The sequence below is a fragment of the Drosophila miranda genome (assembly GCF_003369915.1).
Source record: "Drosophila miranda strain MSH22 chromosome Y unlocalized genomic scaffold, D.miranda_PacBio2.1 Contig_Y1_pilon, whole genome shotgun sequence".
Classification (NCBI taxonomy): Eukaryota; Metazoa; Arthropoda; class Insecta; order Diptera; family Drosophilidae; genus Drosophila; species Drosophila miranda.
In genome coordinates this window covers 16531954-16555844 of record NW_022881603.1, presented here as the reverse complement: position 1 = coordinate 16555844, position 23891 = coordinate 16531954, and the positions used below count along the sequence as shown (strand labels likewise).

Here is a 23891-nt window from a genome sequence, read left to right as displayed (position 1 = left end):
GATCATAATAGCTCAACATGCAAGTATTGCAAATCCTCCGATCACTACATATCCCGATGCCAGGCATTTATAGATCTCCCTGTTTTTTCTCGATACAAGGAGGTGAAGAAGCGCCATTTATGTCTAAACTGCCTCAACAAAGGCCATTCATTGCAACGCTGCAAGTCAGGGGCATGTAGAAATTGCCAAGCCAAGCATCACACACTGCTCCACATGCAGTCGGGCGCTGACGCTGAGTTGCCCTCGCCGAGCACGGAATCGACCCAGCATGATCCTGCAAGTGCCCTAGTAGCAAGCAAATATATTAGCCCTCCCCCTCGAGTCAAGAATCTCTGCCTAGCCAAAACGTGCTGCTAGCTACTGCAATCGTATATGTCAGGGGCCGTTTTGGATCGCTTATTCCATGTCGTGCCATTTTAGATTCCGCTTCTCAGGTTAACTTTATAACATCGAGACTCGCCAATCAGCTGCAGTTAGATCCTCACCCGTCTCACGTTCAAATCGCCGGTATTGGAGAGTCAATTCTACCATCCAGCAAGGCTGTAGACATCGTCGTGCAATCTCAAGACGAAAGCTATCGCGGTTTCCTCTCTGCAATTATCACTGCCTCAATTACAGGAATGCAGCCTAACTTCGGCCTAGACGCAAAGGATTGGCCAATGCCAAATAATCTAAAACTGGCTGATCCTAATTTCGCCAAGCCCCAGCGTGTCGATCTGTTGATAGGTGCTGGTTTGTTTTTCGAATTAATGTGCGTTGGACAGATTCGACTGTCAGACCAATTGCCAACATTGCAGAAGACGAAACTTGGCTGGATAGTGTCAGGAAGTATTAAAAACTCTGAGAAAGCCCGTGCGGCGCTAGCAGCCGTTGAAGATCCCCCTGTCATCTCCGCTTGCGAGACTAATTTGTGCGATATTGTAAGGCGGTTTTGGGAAGTCGATGGAGATTATTCGCCCTCATCAATTTCGGAGGAAGATGTTCATTGCGAACAGCATTTCGTCACAAACTGCATTCGCCTAGAGTCCGGAGCTTACTCCGTGCGTTTGCCAACCAAATTCAGTCTAGAGGAATTAGGGGAATCGTATCAGCAGGCGCTACGTAGATTTCTCAATTTGGAGAGGAAGCTAGCAAAAAATGCACAGCTTAAGGCAAAATATATGGAGTTTCTCCAGGAGTATCGTGATTTAGGACACATGTCGCCAGCTTCGCGGCAGTCAGACCTCCCGCAGTACTTCTTGCCACAAGCAGGATAGTACAACCACCAAATTACGCGTAGTGTTCGATGGATCTGCCAAAACAGCGTCTGGAGTATCACTGAATGATGCGCTAATGGCTGGACCCACCATCCAACCTAAAATTCTGATAACTCTGCTTCGTTTCCGCTTTTTATACCCGATACTCAAAATGAGTATTGGGGTATATTAGATTTGTGGTAAAAGTGGATGTGTGTAACGTCCAAAAGGAAACGATTGAGCCATGTTTGTCTGTCCGTCTGTCCGTCCCCTTCAGCGCCTAGTGCTCAAAGACTATAAGAGCTAGAGCAACGATGTTTTGGATCCAGACTTCAGTGATATGTCACTGCTACAAAAATATTTCAAAACTTCGCCCCGCCCACTTCCGCCCCCACAAAGGACGAAAATCTGTGGCATCCACAATTTTAAAGATATGAGAAAACCAAAAACGTAGAATTGTAGAGAATGACCATATCTTTAAGACTGCGGAATCTGAATTGGATATTAAACCCGATACTCAAAATGAGTATTGGGGTATATTAGATTTGTGGTAAAAGTGGATGTGTGTAACGTCCAGAAGGAATCGTTTCCGACCCCATAAAGTATATATATTCTTGATCAGCATCAATAGCCGAGTCGATTGAGCCCTGTCCGTCTGTCCGTCCGTCCGTCTGTCCGTCCCCTTCAGCGCCTAGTGCTCAAAGACTATAAGAGCTAGAGCAACGATGTTTTGGACCCAGACTTCTGTGATATGTCACTGCTACAAAAATATTTCAAAACTTCGCCCCGCGCACTTCCGCCCCCACAAAGGACGAAAATCTGTTGCATCCACAATTTTAAAGATATGAGAAAAGCAAAAACGTAGAATTGTAGAGAATGACCATATTTTTAAGACTGCGGAATCTGAATTGGATCGTATTATTATTATAGCCAGCATCAAGAAAACAATTTCATTTTTTCTCGCCCTGTCTCTCTCTAACACACACGTAGCATAGGCGGCTTTGTTTAGAGTAAAACATTAGCGCCTAGATCTCAGAGACTACAAAAGCTAGAGCAACCAAATTTGGTATCCACACTCCTAATATATCGGACCGAGACGAGTTTGTTTCAAAATTTCGCCACACCCCCTTCCGCCCCCGCAAAGGACGAAAATCTGGGGATATTCAAAAATCTCAGAGACTATTAAGGCTAGAGTAACCAAATTTGGTATCCGCACTCCTGTTAGATCTTACTATAAAACGTGTATCTCAAAATGTCACCATACCCCCTTCCGCCCACACAAAGAACGAAAATCTGTTGCATCCACAATATTGCATATTCGAGAAAACTAAAAACGCAGAATCATAGATAATGACCATATCTATCAGATTGCTGAATCTGGATCAGATCAGATCATTTTTATAGCCAATAGGAAGAAATCAATTTGCAGTGGCTACGCAGCGCCCGACGTCACGCTCAGACTGATTTTCTGTCTCTCTCGCACGCACTCTTTGTCGTGTCGTTTAATATTAGCGGCGTCTGCCGGAGGAGAACCATACTGACTTAGTATCGGGTATAACTGTAGAGTTGCGGTGCCAGCATCAAGAAAACAATTTCATTTTTTCTCGCCCTGTCTCTCTCTAACACACACGTAGCATAGGCGGCTTTGCTTAGAGTAAAACATTAGCGCCTAGATCTCAGAGACTATAAAAGCTAGAGCAACCAAATTTGGTATCCACACTCCTAATATATCGGACCGAGACGAGCTTGTTTCAAAATTTCGCCACACCCCCTTCCGCCCCGCAAAGAACGAAAATCTGGGGATATTCAAAAATCTCAGAGACTATTAAGGCTAGAGTAACCAAATTTGGTATCCGCACTCCTGTTAGATCTTACTATAAAACGTGTATCTCAAAATTTCGCCCCACCCCCTTCCGCCCACACAAAGAAGGAAAATCTGTTGCATCCACAATATTGCACATTTGAGAAAACTAAAAACGCAGAATCATAGATAATGACCATATCTATCAGATTGCTGAATCTGGATCAGATCAGATCATTTTTATAGCCAATAGGAACAAATCAATTTGCAGTGGCTACGCAGCGCCCGACGTCACGCTCAGACTGATTTTCTGTCTCTCTCGCACGCACTCTTTGTCGTGTCGTTTAATATTAGCGGCGTCTGCCGGAGGAGAGCCATACTGACTTAGTATCGGGTATAACTGTAGAGTTGCGGTGTCCGCAGCAACTCACAACGTTCCCCCTCGTATTATTATTATTGCCAGCATCAAGAAAACAATTTCATTTTTTCTCGCCCTGTCTCTCTCTAACACACACGTAGCATAGGCGGCTTTGCTTAGAGTAAAACATTAGCGCCTAGATCTCAGAGACTATAAAAGCTAGAGCAACCAAATTTGGTATCCACACTCCTAATATATCGGACCGAGACGAGCTTGTTTCAAAATTTCGCCACACCCCCTTCCGCCCCGCAAAGAACGAAAATCTGGGGATATTCAAAAATCTCAGAGACTATTAAGGCTAGAGTAACCAAATTTGGTATCCGCACTCCTGTTAGATCTTACTATAAAACGTGAATCTCAAAATTTCGCCCCACCCCCTTCCGCCCACACAAAGAAGGAAAATCTGTTGCATCCACAATATTGCACATTTGCGAAAACTAAAAACGCAGAATCATAGATAATGACCATATCTATCAGATTGCTGAATCTGGATCAGATCAGATCATTTTTATAGCCAATAGGAACAAATCAATTTGCAGTGGCTACGCAGCGCCCGACGTCACGCTCCGACTGATTTTCTGTCTCTCTCGCACACACTCTTTGTCGTGTCGTTTAATATTAGCGGCGTCTGCCGGAGGAGAGCCATACCGACTTAGTATCGGGTATAACCGTAGAGTTGCGGTGTCCGCAGCAACTCACAACGTTCCCCCTCGTTTAAAGTCGCCTTGTGTGGCGATATCTGCAAAATGTACCGCTGTGTACGCGTTTCCCATCCCGATACGCACGTGCAGTGCATCCTATGGCGCAATGACCCGAAGGAGGAGATTCAGGTGTTCAAGTTGGAGACTGTTCCTTCCGGACCCAACCCTGCCGCTTTCTTAGCAATTCGTGCTATGCATCAATTGGCAAATGATGAAGAGTTGCGTTTTCCGCTTGGCGCTGATGTTGTTCGAAGAGATTTCTATGTCGATGATCTCATATCTGGAGGGGACAGCATTGATTCTGTCATCAAGATTCGTCAGCAGGTAAAGGAGCTACTTTCGAAAGGATGTTTTCCCATACGTAAATGGTGTTCCAATGATCCCGCTGATTTGGAAGGCGTATCGGAGGCGGATCGCGAAAAGTTCCTTACCTTTCATGACGGGACTGAAGTAACCAAGGCGCTTGGTCTAGTTTGGGATCCCACCACGGACAATCTTCTGTTTAGCTTCGCTCACGTCGGAACCGCTGCAGGCCCAACATCGAAGCGTTCGGTCCTGTTTACACTAGCTAGGTTCTACGATCCTCTAGGGCTCATCTCTCCCATCATCACAAAAGCTAAAATATTTATGCAGTCGCTATGGAACGAAAGCCTAAAGTTGAATTGGAACGAAAGCATGCCCCAGGATCTACATACGACTTGGATGAGCTGACTTCGCAGTTGTCGATGGTTAAAAACTTTAAGTTTCCACGTTACTTGCTTCGGCAGCAAGCCAGATTAGAAATGCACGCGTTTTGTGATGCGAGCCAAGCAGCATATGGCGCCTGTGTATACATGCGTTCGGAAGCTCTTGGCATTGTGCAAAGTCATCTCTTATGCTCTAAATCCAGAGTCGCGCCCTTGAAAAGTATGACTATCCCCAAGCTTGAGCTGTCCGCTGCCCTCGTATTAGCCGAACTAGTGTCCACCATAGTTAAGGGATTATCAGCTCCATGCCAAATACATTGCTGGTCGGATTCGTCCATAGCCCTTGCCTGGATTCGAGAATCACCATTGAATTTTAATATATTTGTTTCTAATCGAGTTCAGCGGATTCAGGAGCTCACCACTGGAATGACTTGGCATCACGTGCCCACAAAGTTGAATCCTGCCGACATCATATCACGTGGATCCACGCCCGCTGAACTAATGGATAGCAGCCTTTGGATCTCTGGACCACCATTCTTGCGTCTTGAGAGCTCAGAGTGGCCTGCAGGCTTGCAATTGCCGACCGATGTACCAGAACGTCGTCATGCAGCATTGGTTGTTTCAAACGAAAGGGATGTATCGTACGATTGCAAATTTCAAAACTCATTCGGATCAATGCAGCGCGTCTTTGCTTACATATATCGATTCTACATTCTCAAGGACAAAGGCATAGCGCGGTCGAAGGGTCAACTTACCGTAATCGACATCAAAAATGGTACGCATTTGCTCATAAGGGCAATACAGCAGCAACAATTTTCGGAAGAGATAAGGGCCCTCGCCAGCAAACAGGCCCTACCCCCAAAAAGCACGATGGCCTCACTGAATCCCTTTCTGGATAGCTTTGGATTGCTGCGTGTTGGAGGCCGCCTCCAAAATGCCGAATTGGACTACGACGCGAAGCACCCGATCCTGCTTCCTAAGGGACATCCTGTCACTGTCTCTATTATTATCTTCTTTTACGAAAGGTTTCTCCACGCAGGAGCTCAAGGATTGCTCGGACTGCTTCGGCAAAAATTCTGGCCTATTGGTGGACGCAAATATGTTGCGGGAATCATTCGCAAATGTGTTAGATGCTTTCGTTTGAAGCCAGTGCTGAGGGAACATATCATGGGAAACTTGCCTGCGGATCGCGTAAGGACTAATCCAGCATTCCATACAACGGGCGTTGATTTTTGCGGACCCTTTTATCACAAGTCGGAAGTCAGAAGCAGGCCTCCTATCAAATGTTACATCGCTGTCTTCGTATGCTTTAGCACCAAAGCAACTCATTTGGAAGTCGTTCGGGATCTATCTACAGAATCCTTTCTGGCAGCATTAAGGCGTTTTATAAGTCTACGTCCCAAACCTCGAATCATCTGGTCAGACAACGCTACAAATTTTGTAGGAGCAAAAAATGAGCTTTTGGAGCTTCGGCAAATGTTCCTCAGCGATCCTCATACGTCGGCTGTGTCACATCTCTGCGTTTCTAGTGGAATCGACTGGAAATTCATCCCCCCTCGCTCACCTTATTTTGGGGGTTTGTGGGAGGCGGCTGTTAAAGCAGCTAAATATAATTTTCATCGCATCGTCGGGACTTACATTTTTACTCTTGATGAAATTCAGACCTTGGCTTGTGAAATCTCTGCTTTGTTAAATTCCCGTCCGCTTTATGCAATTACAGAAAGTCCCGATGATCTAGATGTGCTCACGCCAAACCACTTTCTCAATGGAGCCCCGAAAGCTGCATTCGACGAGCCAGATGTGGCGCATCTCCGGGTCAATTTACTTAGTCGATGGCAGCGGCTGTGTCAAATGAAGCAGGCGTTTTGGAGAAAATGGAGCACGGCGTATCTTTCGATTCTTCAGGAGCGGAGCAAGTGGCGGTCATCGTCTCCAGATGTTCTGGGATTGTTATTCTTTGTTTCTACTCTTTCTATTGCAGTAAGCAAGAATGACCCATCTGATCTGCTTTGGTCTGGGTGTGTGGGTCGGCATCAAGCTAGGAGCGCTCGTCATGATCAAGGAGGAAACGCTGCCACCATTAAGGTGGCCGCTTGGCCGCACTGAGAGCGTCATCCCAGGAAAAGATGGAACCATCAGAGTAGCCGTCATCCGCACTCAAAAAGGCCTTTTCAAGAGGCCGTTGGAAAAATAGCGGTTCTGCCCCTTCAGGATGGATCTGTTGAAAGCCTTTGCCTTCCAACGGGTGGTGAATGTTCGGAGCAGAACCCAGCCGATTAGCTGCTTGCCAAATAGCACCTAATTCTTGGCCCTCAGCCGCTTATTTTGTTTGTTACTTATGTCTATGTCACTCATTTGTTTGTTAAAGCTTTGCGCTTGCTTGCCCTGCTAAACGCTCTCTGCCAGCTCGCTCTTCGCTATCTCCGCTTTGCGTCTGCCTACCGACGTCGGCCGAGCGAAGCTGCGCTTAACGATCGGAGCGGCAATGTAAAGGGCAGGCAAGCCACACTTGCAATTTGGATGTCACGCATTAAAGAACATATCGTAATTTTATTTCTGCGCCGAGTTTTATTTAATTCGAAATAATTAGTCGGCCGATTGGGGATAAAAAACATTATCTCCACAGCAATGTTGAATACTGCATAATTCTTTTATTTAGTGTGTGACTTAACGTTAAAAAAACTTAAATTTGGCTTGGCATTCAATTCGAATAGATTCTGCAAGGCTCTAGGACTTCTTCTTCAGGTACCGCAGCGTCGGCACATAAGCATGCCGACCCACACACCCAGACCAAAGCAGATCAGATGGGTCATTCTTGCTTACTGCAATAGAAAGAGTAGAAACAAAGAATAACAATCCCAGAACATCTGGCACTTACGCGAGTATTCTTGGCTATAAGGTAGCCTACGATTCCACCAACAATGAATGTCAGAAAACGCTGCATTTTCCTCGTTTTCCAAATCCAATTCAAAACTTAAAAATTTGTATAAATACAATTTTGGGCTGCCACTAGGCCGGCTATCTATCGACTGAGGGAGTCAATTTTAGCAAAGCCTACTTTGAATTTTTGTAGAGCTTATATTATTCAATACGCATCTGTTTTTGGCAATCAAGTAACCCACAATGCAACCAACAATGAATGTCAAAAGCCACTCCATTTCCTTGCCTTTCCTATCAGGTGCCAAAGAAACCAGAAATTGTTCGAAAAACTCCCAAGTTGTATCCGTATGAGGTAAACGACTTGATTTGAATGAGTTTGCCGTACACGTCTTGACTGCTGGTTTATGCAAAGCCTACTCAAAAGAACCCATAAACTCCATGAAGGTCTCCACGTCCCCTTCTACATACTAGTATTCCCGAATATCCCCCAACCCCGCCATCAAATCATCACTGCAGCCAGACTGACTATATCATTCTTATTTGTAGATTCTTTAATTGTACAGTCTGCTTAATAAATTTAGTTTAGCGGCAAGAGTGGGTGAAAGATCTGCTTCGATGTGTCGGAGGGGCATCTGCTGACACAGAATGCCGATGGGCATTTGGCTTGTGGGGGACATGGAGTGCTGGCAGAAGCACGACCATGAACCTTGGCCGTGATGAGTGGTCGCTCCATTAGGATGCTGAAGCAGTGTCCCATGCGTCAACATCGCTTGCCCAGCATCAAGCCAATAACTATGCCCAGGGCGAAGGAGATCACGTGCGTCATTTTGGTTCAAGGATCGGGAAACAGGGGGAATGTTTTTTTGGTTCTTGACTTTAAATTTTGATAATTTCTTGAAAACCTACAAGTTCTTGGCTATCAGATAGCCCACCAAGCATCTAATCACAAATGTAAGCACCCAATCCAATTCCATTCTTGAAACAAAATTTCTGTTAATTTTCTTCACTTTTGTCTGTCGAAATCAATGAAAGAGAACAGAACGAATGAGACTGAAAGACAGTAAAGGACAGCCCCGAGCCTACTCCGAGCTAGCGGGAACATTCTCACCTTTCTGTCAATAGTTCTTGCCAACCAAATAGCCGACAATGCAGCCAACGATGAAGGTCAACAGCCAAGAGCTCTCCATAGTTATGCCTCGAAAAACAGCTGAAAGATATACGATATATACACAACTATCCACAGTCTCCGTGGCATGGGGACAGCGTGACTTAATTCTCATTTACCTTTACATCTTCTTGCCAATGATATAGCCGACAACTCCGCCTACGAGCAAAGTTAGGAGACGATCCATGCAGCGAGAATTTTGAGGATTCCAAAAATGTGCTCGAAATAATTTACTGTTTAATCGTAACGCACAAATTGTGCGACTGATGTCAAATCACAGGCCAACTGCATGGGCTGGGAAAAACAGTTTCCCAAATCCTTTCGTTGGGAATCTGAGATCAAAGTCACAGTTTACTTCTGGTTCAGTACAAAAAAAATTGTGTAAAAGTTGGTTTCATATTCAAAATTAATTTTGGATAAAAAAATATCTTCATTTGGTGAATATTTTCTGACGCGTCTTCGAGCCCAGACAGAGCAAGATGTGTAAGCGTCCGGCTTGTCCCCCTCCTCCGCCGCCATGCAAGCCCGGGCCGACTCTCTGGACCAAGCTCAACTGTGTTCCCTGCAACCGATTGGCCTTCTTTCTGGTCGGGGCCGGCATTGGGCTGTACTACGACCAGATGAAGCAGGAAATGAAGAAGGCCCAGGAAGAGCCGGCCAAGCAGGTCCAGAAGACCCCCAAAGAGCTGGAGAAAGAGAAAAAGGAGCGCGACAAGAAGGAGGAGAGGAAAGAGAAGGAAAAGAAAGAGAAGGCTCAGCAAGAGAAGGAGCGGAAGGAGAGGGAGAAAAAGGAAAAGAAATGAACAACACTTGCGCAGAACCCTCTACAGCTGTTTATCACCAAGAAGATCCCCATCCCCAAGTTATAAATTTTCAGTTCAAGCTTAGACCCCAATAAACCAATTCTTATCACTCGAACTTCACGCAGTACGGGCTGGGATTCGTGCATACAAATCGATAGCTGTTTGCTCAGTTTGGAATTCCATATATAGCGGATAAAAGATATTCAGACAACCATTAACATTCCAGAAATAAATGCTCCAACAGCAGACTATTACACCGTCTTTGCATAGTATTTTATCAAAGGAAGTGCATCCAACCCCGAAGAAATCTCTCTATTATAGCGAAGCGAGTGTGCAGGGGGCTCGACCCCTAGGATATTCCCGATCATAAGCAACAGCTTAGTTTAGATGGCGATGTCTCTGTTTTATAGGGATATAGCCACCAGTTAATAGCCACTGTCTGTCTCTGGAAACTACATGAGTACATTCTTTCGTTTTAAAACTATCTAGCTGAAGCCATTCACAGACACTTTTTCCTTAATATTAATTTAATACATATATGTTTGTCTATTTAAGATAGGAAATTTATAGATCAATTGATTCTTTATTACATAGTCCTTTATATACATATTTCAAATATCAATTTGGTACGGGATTTTTATTTTTTAAGACAGCTTGATTTAGAAAGAATGGTATAATCGAATCATTGGCACAAGCTTATAACTGGATGACGATCCTCAGACTTTCTGCTTATTGTAACTTGATCGATTACCAATTGCCAAATAAGCGAATTGCTCTGCTGTTGGACTTCTCGGATCCTTGCGTAAGGCTTGATCAGAGACTCGGAGCTTCTTGACTTCCAGAACCATCCTTATCACTCCTTCCAAGTGGCATCGATGCGGTGTAGAGCTGGCAGGGTGCTTTGTTGAGATGTTCAATGTCCAGAACCATCCATCTCGATGCATCCCTTGAGGACTGATTTGACCCGTCTTTAGACCGGGACTACTTTTTCTTCTTGTCAGTTTGCGGTTCTTCATTGAACTTGCGTATGTAGAGCGCCCCAAGTCCTACTCCGACCATGAAGATTAGCAGTCGATTGCATTCAACGCAGTTGAGGCGGGCCAGAACGGATGGGCTGCGGCACGGGTTACGGCGGATTTCGTTACGCTTGCAACAGGGCATGTTTCAAAGCTCTTCCAATTCGATCTTCCATTTAACAAAAAATGGAACGCTTCGAAAGTCGGACGAGAGCTGAATAAATTGAAGCTGGTTTGAGATCTTTGTCCCGACGACTGGGTTCCATTTGTTTGCTCAAGTCTGTGGGTAATTTAAGGCGCTGTAGCAGATAATAATCGGGAAATAGTAACTCTTCTGATATATGGCCCGGCCTGAAACAGGCTAAAAACTCACAGTCAATAAGGTAATGGTTCTGGATGGAAGTGAAGTGGTTTCGATTACTTCTTTCCCGTCATGTCCTTGCTATCCTTGTTATCCTTTTCGGCGGGAAAGGTCTTGGCGTACCACATGCCCACAAGGGTGCCCGCCAGGATCGCGGACACACGCTCACACAGCATATTCATTTTGGGGCTAATTGGACAAATTGGCAACTTCTAGATTTGTGTAAATGTTTGCCTATTTCTAATTTTGTGAGGCGTGTAGCTGTCGAAAGTGAATGCTGAATGTTTTCCAAATAACCGAGTACTTCAAGCGGAAAATGTAAATCTCGCTGCCTGCTTTGGGATAACTTTTTCACAAACAGTCAGATAAATTAACAGTCCCCCCACGAAAGCCAAGTTCAGAGTCCTCCACTCGCAGCCGCAGTTAATTAATTGAAGGATTTCGCGAGCCAATTTAAAGAAGTATTTGGGATTAGGTCTGTCCCAGCAAAGGATACAATAAACAATCTGCCACTGGCCCCAAATGGAAAATAAAAGTACATTCTGATCTCCTCCAGGCACAACTGCCATTCTGTTCATTGTACTGTCATTCTGAGAATGGTTTCTGTTAAAGTTATTTTATTTGTAAGACAGCAGAAGATCAGTATACAGAATTATATGTGCTTCCGAGTAACATACGCAAGAGACAGACGCCAAAAGAAGAATATCGATATGAGAACATCGATATGAGAACATCGATATGCAGCAGGGCACATGCGCAGTGTTGTTAGAGATCAATTTCTAATTATCGTGGCGGTCACTTTGAACACTCCTCCTCAACACAACGCATGTTTACAAACTTTAAATATACTTAACTAATATCCAATAACATGTCAAGCACTTATAAACGATCTTTTAAACCAAATGCGAATACAAATTTATGGTGCTTAACCTTGGCTAAGTTCTTTGTGAGGACATCTGCTATCATCTCATCGGTTGGCAGATACGCAATGTTGACTTCACCTCTCTTGAGAACCTCTCGAATATGATGTATCTTGACGTCGATGTGCTTTGTACGTGCATGAAACATGGGATTTCTAGCAAGCTGCTGTGCTCCAATGTTGTCGCCGTACATCTGAATAGCTGACTCCTTGGACATCAGCTTCAAGTCAATCAGTAGGCTGCGAAAGTATATCGCCTCTTTTGCTGCAGATGATAAGGCTATGTACTCTGCCTCCGTGGAACTGAGGGAAACCGTCGATTGCTTTCTTGACTCCCAAGAAACCGCTCCTCCTGCCAACATGCATACATAGCCAGTGAATGACTTTCGGTTCGTCATATCACTTGCCCAATCTGCATCAACAAAACACTCAATTGCCTTTCCTTGCTTTGTGTAGCATATCTCCCAGTCGATAGTTTTTGCCAAATATCGAAGGATGTGCTTGGCTGCCGCTTCATGCTCGGAATGAGGATCCTTGTTACGTTGTGCTAATTTGTTCACCGAATGCGCAATGTCCGGACGAGTCATAACAGCAAGATAAGATAACTCTCCAATTAGCTTTTGGAACGATGTGATGTCGACCCTGCGGCAGTCCTCTTTGTTGCATGCCACCTGGTAACCAGCTTCAAGAGGCGTGGACGTCTGTCGACAATCTTTCAAATTGTACTGTTCGAGCAAGTCTCTAATATACTTCCGTTGGCTGATTGAAATAGCACCCGTACTGCCTTCACGTTTCACCTCAATACCTAAAAAGTATTGCATAGGCCCGATGTCAACCACATCAAATTCTGCTGCGATCTTTATCTTGATATCAGATATATCATCTAGGTCCTTACACGCCAAAATAATGTCATCTACGTAGACAGCTATTAGACACATATTTTTACCTGGCTTACAATACAGACAGGGTTCGTTGACAGTCGGTATAAAACCAATGCGTTTCAGCGTTGCATCCAACGTAGAGTTCCACACTCTTCCTGATTGTTTTAGGCCATATATACTTTTGTGAAGCCTCAAAACGTGATTTGGGTGAACTTCGCTGATGAAGCCCTCAGGTTGTCTCATAAAAACCTCATCTTCCAATTCGCCGTTGGAACATCCATTTGATGTAGGTGGAGACCATGTTCGACTGCAAGTGCAATTATCAACCTGATAGTTGCGTGGCGTACAACTGGTGCAAATGTTTCATTGTAGTCGATCCCGTAGCGTTGGCTACAACCTTTCGCCACCAGACGTGATTTGAGCCTGTTCACGCTTCCATCCGGATTGGACTTAGCTGCGTAAACCCATCTGCATCCAATGGACTTTTTCCCGCTAGGCAATTTAGTAAGCGACCACGTGCCGTTCTTTACGATAGATTCGTACTCGTCCTTCATTGATGCTTTCCATATCTCGCCTTCAGTAGACCGTTCAGCTTGTGCGTAGTTTTGTGGAACTTGTACGTCTGCTGCCAGTATCGCATTGAGCATATGATACTGCTTCCATGGTCGTCCTGGCTTGCCCGTCCGTACTATGGTTGGGCGTCCTGGTCCTCTTATTGGTTCTGGAATTACAAGAATGTCATTACTAGACCTAATCTCCTCCTGATTTTCTGGCTCATTTTCTGGATCTTTAAATTGCTCGCTATCCATTTCGGGTTCAGAGTACTGGTTTTGTTGAACCTCAATTGATGCCATGTCATTGGAACATGATGCATCTAGTTTGCCCCCTTCAGGTTCTACAAAAATGACATCCCTACTCTCTACGAGTTTCCTGGTTTCTTTACTGACCAAACGGTATGCTTTGGCCGTATCCGAGCAGCCCACCATTATATACTCTAAGCCTTTCTGTGCGAACTTTGATTTCTTTGTTTTATCTAGAGCTATCGCTACTGAGCCAAAAACTCTTAAATACCACTGGCTTTCTACCTGTCCATATTTCAAAAGGTGTCACCCCGCTCAAGCAGCTGCTTGCCACTCTATTTCGCAAATAGGTGGCAGCTCGAATCGCTTCTGCCCAATAGCATTCACTTAACCCAGCATGCAGCAGCATACTTCTTGCCATTTCTACCAATGTTCTGTTGGCCCTTTCTGCAACTCCGTTTTGTTGAGGTGTATATGGCACTGTTAAGTTTCGCTTTATTCCATTTTGGTTTAGGTAATTATCAAAAACGTTTGATATGTATTCTCGGCCATTGTCGCTTCGTAAAACCTTGACTTTTCTCCCAGTTTGGCACTCAACTTGACTTTTAAATTCTTTAAAAGCCTCGAAAACCTGATCTTTGGTTTTTAGGAAACTTACTGATACATATCTTGAACAATCATCAATAAATGTGGCGAAATATCGATTGCCTCCCATTGACTGCTTTTGCATTGGACCGCATACATCAGTATGTATTAAGTCTAGAACGCCCTTTGACCTGTTTGTGCTCGATTGAAATGGTTGCACGCAAATTTTACTTTTTGCGCATGTTGCACACACTTGTTTTGGCTTGTATATGCCCTTGAGACCTATTACCATCTCCTTGTTAACCATTTCCTTTAATGCGTCAAAATGTACATGGCCGAACCTATTGTGCCATTTGAATGCATCTGCCTCAACATTTACAATGTTCATACACTTTTCCTGATTGTCCTGAACCATAAACAATCCATTTTCCAGATGTGCCTTTATAACTATTTTTCCGTTTTCAAAAATCATCGCTTGATTTTTCTCAAACACAACTTTTTTCCATGTTTTAATAGTTTTGTGACCGATATAAAATTGTACTGCAAATCTGGTACCAAGATAACCTTTTCCAGCGTAACGGATCTATCACCGAACTTTACTTGAACAGTTCCATGCCCTTCAGCAATAAGTGATTTACCGCCGGCTAAAAATACTTTTTGATTATCTTCCGTGAACGACACAAAGCGTTCCTTGTCACAACATAGATGCGCCGTTGCGCCACTGTCTATGCACCATGCATTTAACATCTGGTCATTTGGCTTAGCTAAATTTAGGATTGGTAAATATTTTTCTGGTTCCACTTTGGCATATTCGGTTACGCAAAGCATTGTACCCAATCTTTCCCCGCTTTTACTGTTTGCGCCCTTGTTGTTTGCTCCTTCCTGCTTGCTTTTAGCACGGCATTCCGATTTAAAATGCCCTTCCTTTCCGCACTTAAAACACTTTTTGCCCTTCATAAAGTTTTTCGCTTCTTCAGAAATTTTTATTTTTAGCATGCTCAAGCTCGGCAAATCATCTCGCGTCTCAATCGCAACAACAAAACTTTCATACGATTTAGGCAAACCATTTAGCAACACAACTGATAAGATCTTTTCATCAACCTTTATGTTGACCTCTGCTAAAGCCTCGTGTACCACCTGGAATTTCCGCAAATATTCCTGTGCACTTATACCATCCGACATTTTTAACGTCAACAATTGTTTAATTAAAAGCACTACCCTTGCTGGTCCGCTTGGCCTGTGAATTTTATTTAGCTTTTGCCATGCCTGTGACGACGATACACAATTTTTAATATTGTTTAGTTGGGTCGATTTTACACAAAGTAAAATCGACGCCAACGCCTTTTCATCCTTTAGTTCAAAAGCTGCACGTTGCTCATTTGTTGCACTTTCACTAAGCTCAATTTTACCACTGACGATTGGCCACAAATCATTTTGTATGAGAACACTTCTCATCAAAACTTCCCATGTGCTATAATTGTTTTCGTCCAGTTTCTCAATATTGAAATTCATATTTCAACTAATTTTTGATACTATTTGTCCCACAGTGCAAAATTTGTAACTGTCGATCGTCTCATGCACAAAGCAACTACGACGACAATACTGTTGCCCGTGTCTTTCTTTTGTTTTTTCGTTTTCTTTTAAGTATCCCTCCGAGTTGCTATTTACACACACACACTCGCGATTTTCTATGCCTTGGTATACACACTTTTGGGTATACACACTCGCGGTTTTGTGCGGCTTGGCATACGCACTTTTTGGAATACACACTTGAGTCTCCGTTTCTTGATCCGTTGGGACTGCTTTGTTTTGGACTTTAAACCACGGCAACGGTCCGATTCGCTGCAAAAATCTAATCAAAAAAACACAATGCGAATTTGTTCAACTTGTTCTTTTGCCTTTCTATGTACACACATACAGTAATGAGTCTATGCCATTTTTTTAGCACTGCTTTTCACTAAGCATCAAACAATCTTTATTGTTTCTCACTGTTTCTGGGTGAATTGGTGTCTGGGCCCATAACCTGTTAAAGTTATTTTATTTGTAAGACAGCAGAAGATCAGTATACAGAATTATATGTGCTTCCGAGTAACATACGCAAGAGACAGACGCCAAAAGAAGAATATCGATATGAGAACATCGATATGAGAACATCGATATGCAGCAGGGCACATGCGCAGTGTTGTTAGAGATCAATATCTAATTATCGTGGCGGTCACTTTGAACAGTTTCCATGCCACAAGCAGCTCCACAATGGCTCCACATGTCACAATGGTTGACTTGGCGAAACATGATTAGCAGAAGCTAAACTCGAGACCCTCATGCCGCAAGTGAAACGTAAGAGCATTTGGCACACTCGAACATTAATTTGCGGTTACATTAAATTATTTCCACTTATGTGGTTGGATTCCCCTTGAATTTCTTCAAGCCACGCTGTGCTAAATGCGCGGCTTGCCTCACAAGCCTCCCAGATACCACACGTCTGAGGAGTGTGTCACTCAGTCAGCAACAGACGAAACCCAAGAAGTCCCGAAAACAGATGAAGCCCGCTTTCAATCTTCATGCGGCTTTGGTTACCTTGGATTCCCATTCTTTGAGACAATTGGAAAAGAAGGTGCGAAAGTCATTACAAGGTGGCAACCGAAAGAACCGCAGACACGTCTATTACCTCTCGCACGTGGGTTCGAGAAATGTTCAAGGTGTTTGGCGTCCTTGGGGCACGGCAGTCGACTCACCTGGGTATCTGCAGCGCAATCTCGTCCAGGCTGTCCGACGGACTCATCGGCGTGCGCTCGAACAGTCGCGAGGGGGCCAGGGTCAGGTGGCCGGTGGAGTCGTTGACACATTTGAAGACCTTGGCCCCCGCCGCTGGCGCTGCTGCTGGCGCTGCTGCTCGACGCGCTTCTTGCGCTTGTTCTCCTCGGCGCGCTGCAGGTTATGTAATCGAAAGAAGAACATTGACATTCTGCGGGCGGTTGGCAGTGGGCGGTGGGCAGTGGGCGGTGGGCGGTGGGCGATTGGGTGGTGGTGGTGGCGGAAGTAGCGTTGATGGGGTGGATATTGATAGCAGCGTAATTTCGATGTCAATTTTTTATTTGATTATATTTCCGATTTTTTTCGTTGAATTATTGTACGTTGTTGTTGTTGTTTTAGTGCGCAAATTTTCGTAGTTATTAGTCCAATTATGCATTGTATTTTTATTAATTTGGCAGAGCATTTCATGTTCATTTTTCGTCGAAGTTTTTCAATTGAGTTGTTTTATGGAAAATGTTAGAAGCACGTTGAGTTTTCCGATTAATGTGTGCAGCGATGCTCGTGTGTGTGTGTGCGTGTATCTATTTTTGGGAGCTTTATAAACATAAATAATAAAAAACGTTCGGTAAACACAAGGCAAAAGCATAAATATCGGATTCGCAAAGAGGAATCCGCCTGCATGAATGAACAATCCCTAATGACAAACCCGACACTATCGAAAATGCTCGATATTTTGTAAAAGAAAAAAACCTAATGGAATCACATTGTGCAAGGCATCTGTTCTGATGATCGGTTCGGGGATGGAATACCTATATATATTTATTTAAACATATGTAGGGTTCGAAAAGGGTTTTGATTTGAAAGAAAGAAGAATATGTGTGTTCCCCTGTGCTCTTTTCCACTATTTCTCACAATTTATTTTGTAATCTTTTGAAATGTTTGCTCTCATGGCTTATACATGGCTTTGGGAAGCTCTCACAGTTGCAAGGCCACAAACTTAATCTCCGCAAAGCAGAAATCGAAATCTGGAAAATAGCAAAACAAAAATCGAGCAAATCGACACACGCTCGAGGGCGCAACCAACTTCCGCAGCATCAATCAAATTTGAAGAGAAATGGCATTTTGCTCAAAAAAGTCAGAAAGCGTACAATACGGCTGGAAGGAGGAATGCGGAAGGCGGCGGCGGAAGGAGTGGTCGGGAACTGTCCAAGCAAATAGACAGCTCAAAGCTGAAAAGTAGAAATTCTCTTTCCAAGCCGGAAATTGAAATATGGGACCACATTCCGAGCGGGTTGTCCACTCGTACAATGTCTGGCAGCGGCGGAAGCGCCATGGGTAAGCCCGATTCCCGAGCAATGCGGGGCTGCCAGCTCTCATTACTTCAGTATTCAAATGTAACCAGACTGAGCAGAGCGCAAAGTGATTGATTGATTGATTGAGCGGCTGCAATCAACCGATTTACAAACACGGATATATGGCTGGGGGATGGTGGTGGAGGATGTCATCAGCCCAAGGTTTCCGTACAATTAGCAGGCGAATACCCTGGCCTAATGAGCTGTGCGAGTGGAGAGGGAGCAGCTGCTTTCACAGTCTGAGCCAAAATTAAATGAATCAAAAATTTGTATAAATTTGTTTTGGTCTGGAGACGTTGTCCCGTCGTCTGCTCCAACATTCCACCAAACACTTTAAAACACTCTCAATGATTGCGCACCCGAAACTTAATTATTAATGCCATCACAGAGGAGGAATTGAGGAGAGTGTACGAGTGTCGGGGTAAGACAATTACGGTGGGCAGAAATTAAACGAGGGGGAACGGTGTCGTATACCCGATAGTCAGTCGGTATGGCTTGTCTCCGCCAGGGGCCGCACACATTGTCCTGCGAAGAGTGTGTGAGAGAGAGAGGGTGGCGTAGCCACTGCAAATTGATTTGTTCCTTCTTGCTATGATAATAATCCGATCTGATCCTAGAACAGACAGACAAGGCTCAGTCGACTCGGCTATTGATGCTGAACAAGAATATATATACTTTATAGGGTCGGAAACGCTTCCTTCTGGGCGTTACACACATCCATTTTGAGTATCGGGTATAAAGAGATAAGAAACCATGCATAATCATTGGTCCAGTCCTTTAGACAGTTTCGGTGTCCTCATGCAGGTCCGCTCGGCCATATTCCGCGTGAAGGAATTCTCAGATCATCTGTGGCGAGGGATTGTTGAGCGGAAAAAACGAATTCGTTGCACTGTGCGGCCAGTACCATGGGAATGACTAAGAACTGATTAATTGCAGAAAGTGTAAGTGCAGACAAGGCCTGACGTGTGTTCAGGGTTACTCGACGAGGCAAGAATGCCAGACCAACTGCATTGATATGGAAACAGAATCAACAGAATCCACGAAACCAACGGAAGCAACGGTGTTTACAATACGAGAAACAGAAAAGTTACCGCCAGCGACACCTGATCCGAAATATACCGGACCAAGAACCAGAAGACCTAGAAGAACGGGAAAACCATACACATTATACCATAACTAAGGAAAGCTTTTCCGAAAATGGAAAATCAGAATTCTATGTAAATGTCCATATATGTATGCCACTGTTAGGTCGTCCAATAATATTATATTAGCTCTTCCACCTGTCGAAATCGGATAAGTTCTCTTGGGATCATTTGACAGTTTGAGCGTGTAGTTTGCTCCTTATTAAGACTATTTACGAGGCCAATTCAGGAAGAGCCCATAAGGCCGTGAGTTGCTTACCAAAATTAGCAAATCATTTAAGCAGCATAAAATCCTTACCCTACCAGCCTCAGATTTGCCGCAAATTATTTTTGTACGCCCATTGAAAATCGTCGTAAAAAAACGTCGGAGAACAGCCAAACAATGTGGGGAATTTCCCGAAAGCGAACAATGCCGATGCAGGAAGCAAAATAACGAAAGGAAAGCAATAATCATTAGGGCCAACAATGGCCTCTTCAGTCACGGGTTCGGGGTTTCTGTTGAGGTTCCTCTATCGGGTTGAGTGCGCTGCCAAATGCTGACTAGGCAGATGGTCGAACAAAAAAGTTGGGGGCCAAATGCCAAAATAAACACTTGTCGCTGGCGAGCGTTGGAGGTGGTGGTGGTGGTGGTGCTACGGTATGGCCGCATTCGAACCACAAAAGGAAATATTTTCCAGCTCAGCACGCGCTTAGGCGCTGGTGCGTGCTGCTCAGGCTCTCCTTGTCCTGAGACCATTAGCCATGTGAGTGGGACGGACAGACGGACGGCAGACAGAATACAATCTTTTCACGGTCCTTTGGCCCGCCCTGGCTGGAGTGCTGAGGGGCATGAATATTCCCCGCCGCCAGATATGCAATAAAAATGTAGACAATTTTTACGACAGTGCCCGAACAACACAAGTGGACATTCCACTTTTATTTCTTCATTACAAAGCAGTATTGATTGCCTCACGAACCGACCAGGAACGGCGGGAGCAGGGGGTCTCCAGAGTGGACCCTGAGGACCTTTGTATCTATACTTTTATTATAGTTTGCCACACAAAGGGCTTTGCCAGTGACGTTATTTGATTTATCAGTATTGAAATTCATTCCATTCGCTGCCTTTTGACGTCTTTATATTGTACATGGTATCCGTGGAGTGCAGGGATACATTGGTTTCGAGCAGATGTTTGTACGCAGCTCCAGGAAAACTAGATATGCGATTGAAAGGATCTACCTAACCAGCAAATAATCTGAGCAATTGGATTTGTATTACGGCCAGAATAGAGAGCTATTAGTAGCAGTGCAAATTGAGTTTTCTGGCCATCCACTTTACTTGCATTTTTCACCTCAAACCATTTTCCATTCGATTAAAGGGTATTCTTTGGTCGATAGCCTGCCAAAACCTTTTTGTATCGACCTCAGCTCGGCTCGAAATTCAATAGGATTTCCATGGCTTTGATGTACATAAAGTATATAATATTGGATTACTTGAGAGAGTACCTACCTCGTACATAGGTACTGGATAATGATCCGCAAAGTGTGCCTCAATTTTTCAGCGGAAATTGATAACTTCGCCTCGATTATTAATAGTTTGGCCATTAGTTAAAAGCTAATTGCTCCTGCTCGAGGGCGTATAAAAATGCTCGCGATGGAGCTCCTGGAGCACCTCAGCAAGGTGTGCTATTACAGTTGGCTAAGCAAATTCCTGGTCCTCAATGGCCTCCATACCTTCTACTTCAGCTCCAAGCTAAAGAGATTGGTGGACTCGAGGATGCTCCGGGCCTCCAACGAGAGGACAATCTGCTGGCTGCAGGGCGACTACATGACGCTGAAGCGTTGAGCTGTTTACTCCACAGCAGGACATGCTCCATATGTCGTCAAAGTTCGTTCCAATAAAGCCCTTCTTCTCTCACAGTTTATTATGAGCATGGGTTCTGTGAGGGTTCTCATGTTGTGGTAAGCATAGAGCAGAAACCAAAAGCAAAACACATGCACAGCTTCAGCAAATACAACTCTCTTTATATAAATATATAATGGAAGAATCAACAATGTCTCTAAATTCAAAGCCGGAGGACCAGGGACGGGGCAAGAGCTGTGTGTGTGTTTGTAGGATGATGATGAGGATGATTGGATTGGGTACGGTTCATGCTGCAATATCATGGCAGGTGCAGTAGCATTGGGTCGCCTTAAATGATACCCAGTGTAGGGCAGTGTATGATATATTCCTCCAGTTGAATCCTTTTTTAGTGCCCCTTACAGCCACCGTGGCAGTCTGATTATTTGACCCTCTTTTGAGCAAACCTACGTTCCCTTATGATTACGGGGTATCAGCCTACTAATACAACAATGGATTCCTGGCAACAATATGTGCCTGTGTCTGGGATCTGTTTGCTCGTGACGGTGTACGTGTTGCCAAAGGATTGGCATTTTAATTCGATTTGCCATTGAGAGGGATTTGGGACCGATTCTTCAACTGTTCAGCTCTTCAGGCCGAGGCCGCCTCCCTTTCGCTGTGTGAAACTTGTGTGGCAAATAATAGTGATAACTGTAAATGGAGGATTGGCGTTGGGGGTTGGGGGATGCAGGATGCAGGATGCAGGAAAAAGAATAAATCAAATAAAACTTACTTGTGGAAACCAATTAGCTAACTTGCTGTTACGGATGCCGCTTAAGCGGTGGCTACGGCTGGTGCTGGTGCTGCTCTTATTGTTGGTATCGCTGCTGCTGCTCATCGTGCAGAGTCCAGCAGGCGAGAGCAAGGGGAGGTAGCAGTACTAGGCTAGGAACGGGCACACGCACACGCACACAAGGACACACAGGCAAGGGGACACGACCACATAAATGCAATGGAACAGACATCTGTGTACAAAGCTCCCAGAAATGATAGCTCGTGTTGCGGATTGAGTTTTGTTGAGTTTTGTTACGGTTTGTCTTGGTTTACCTGAAGTTTTCTTTAAGTGTTTGTCTCTGCAAAGTTATCTAAATGCTGCTTGCTGGCGATTATTTATAGGGAGTTAGGTAGGGGTTTAGGTATAGTTCGAATATGTCTACGGCACAGTCTACAGTTACACGTTCAGTTACACTTTACACTTAACAAAAATTGACGTCAAGGGTCCCAGAAAGCCCTTAGCATTTGCCGTTTCCCGTGGTCCTAGTTGACTAATTTAAAGCTTTTACCAAGTTGCGTTCCATTCTGGTCATATGTACACTTACAAAGTAGGCTAACAATACGTTCTTACAATTAGATATGGGTAACTGTTTCGGTTCGGGTTCGAGTTCGGGTTCGGGTTTGGTCCGCTCAGTTGAGTAGCTGTTTGCTTATATGTTTCACAATTAGCTGGTTATTAAATTAAGTTGGTCAGTTTTTGTTTAGTTGAATATAAAGCTGCTTTATTGGACTCCTGTTGATATTTATTGTTTGTTTTCTCGTTGCGCTGCTGCTGTTGCTGCTCGTAGTCGTTGTCCTGCTGGAAAAGAGAAATTGATGGTTGGGGAAAACTAAGGGACTAGGGGACCACGGGTATTGCCACTCCGCACCGACTCAAGTGTGCCCCGGCTGCCTCCCCCGGGAGAGACAGAGCATTTGCCTGCCAAATGAAATTATGGCCAAGATATTTTGCAATAATAAAATGAAAGATAGGAGAGCGCTCCTGCGGTCTGGGACACCCGTTGAGAGCACAGAAGGGGCTTGCCCAGCCCCCAGCAGCCTCAGATATTTCTCAAGTTCAAACAAAACGTGCCTGGCAGAATTTTTGCTATCTTTGTGCCATTTAGTTCATGCCACTTGCCACTGGCCACTGCAGCCAGCATAATTTGATTACACAGAATGCTACAGAAAGTGTTTAATTAAATTAAACAATTTGATCCCCAAGCGCTTAAACGGCGCCCTGCTGGAGGCTGGCAAAGTGTCAAGATACGGAATATATGTATATTTTAATATTGTTTAATAATTCCGTTTGGCCAGAGCCAGCCGACTAAACCACGGCCAAATGACCTGGAATCCAGCAGCTCTAAATTTAGGCTAAATTTAGATGCGCCCACACCATAAAATCACAATAAAATCAATAAAAACCTACACAGAAATTCGCTTATATGCCCCACCGTTGTCGATGGGCGGAGGGTCGTGCGGAAAGGTAACGAAGTTTCGTTGATTATTAGTTTTGCAGGCGATGAGCAGTGGCAGTTGCAGTTGCAGTTGCAAATGACAATACGGGACCTGCAGTCTCCGCACAGCCCCACACGCAACTTGAGCTTTTTCCCCATCCTTTCATTGTCCCACTTTCAAAATTGAATTTATGGCCAACACACACACACACACACAACCGAAACAGCTGGTGCCTTGACAGTTAACACTCTCCGTATACGGCTGGGACAACAGTCCCCCCGCCCCCGCCCCAACAAAAACACAGC

General features: G+C 44.4%; 3 protein-coding genes, 1 long non-coding RNA gene and 1 pseudogene across 6 annotated transcripts; 1 reads left to right on the top strand and 4 right to left on the bottom strand.

The window, feature by feature from the left end:
- LOC117189432 overlaps positions 1 to 22948 on the bottom strand; it is a 69757-nt pseudogene extending 46809 nt beyond the window's left edge.
- On the bottom strand, positions 7456 to 9160 carry LOC117189435. Of its 2 annotated transcripts, none has more exons than XR_004473404.1 (4): positions 9006 to 9160; positions 8830 to 8928; positions 7720 to 8771; positions 7456 to 7663 (listed from the first exon to the last, which is right to left on the bottom strand). It is a non-coding gene; the product is annotated as an uncharacterized LOC117189435 (long non-coding RNA). The 2 variants fall into 2 exon arrangements; XR_004473403.1 differs by having other exon boundaries at positions 7720 to 8734; positions 9006 to 9157.
- On the top strand, positions 9256 to 9804 carry LOC117189434 (protein PXR1). Its single transcript, XM_033394553.1, has one exon. It carries the CDS (start codon positions 9366 to 9368, stop codon positions 9687 to 9689), a length of 324 nt encoding a protein of 107 aa, XP_033250444.1. The 5' UTR covers positions 9256 to 9365; the 3' UTR covers positions 9690 to 9804.
- Positions 10308 to 10874, bottom strand: LOC108159242. The gene has a single exon (XM_017292366.2). The coding sequence runs from the start codon at positions 10848 to 10850 to the stop codon at positions 10671 to 10673; it is 180 nt and encodes a 59-aa protein (XP_017147855.2). The 5' UTR covers positions 10851 to 10874; the 3' UTR covers positions 10308 to 10670.
- LOC108159244 lies at positions 10893 to 11352 on the bottom strand. Of its 2 annotated transcripts, none has more exons than XM_017292367.2 (2): positions 11079 to 11352; positions 10893 to 10985 (listed from the first exon to the last, which is right to left on the bottom strand). In XM_017292367.2, the coding sequence occupies exon 1, from the start codon at positions 11246 to 11248 to the stop codon at positions 11123 to 11125; it is 126 nt and encodes a 41-aa protein (XP_017147856.2). In that variant the 5' UTR covers positions 11249 to 11352; the 3' UTR covers positions 10893 to 10985; positions 11079 to 11122. The 2 variants fall into 2 exon arrangements, with proteins under 2 accessions (XP_017147856.2, XP_033250445.1); XM_033394554.1 differs by having other exon boundaries at positions 10912 to 11004; positions 11079 to 11349.
- Positions 22949 to 23891: the final 943 nt, after the last annotated feature.

Excerpts from the sequence above, each read along its gene's own strand:
- LOC117189434 (XM_033394553.1), top strand. The coding sequence starts at position 9,366 with ATGTGTAAGCGTCCGGCTTGTCCCCCTCCTCCGCCGCCATGCAAGCCC.
- LOC108159242 (XM_017292366.2), bottom strand. The coding sequence starts at position 10,850 with ATGCCCTGTTGCAAGCGTAACGAAATCCGCCGTAACCCGTGCCGCAGC.
- LOC108159244 (XM_017292367.2), bottom strand. The coding sequence starts at position 11,248 with ATGAATATGCTGTGTGAGCGTGTGTCCGCGATCCTGGCGGGCACCCTT.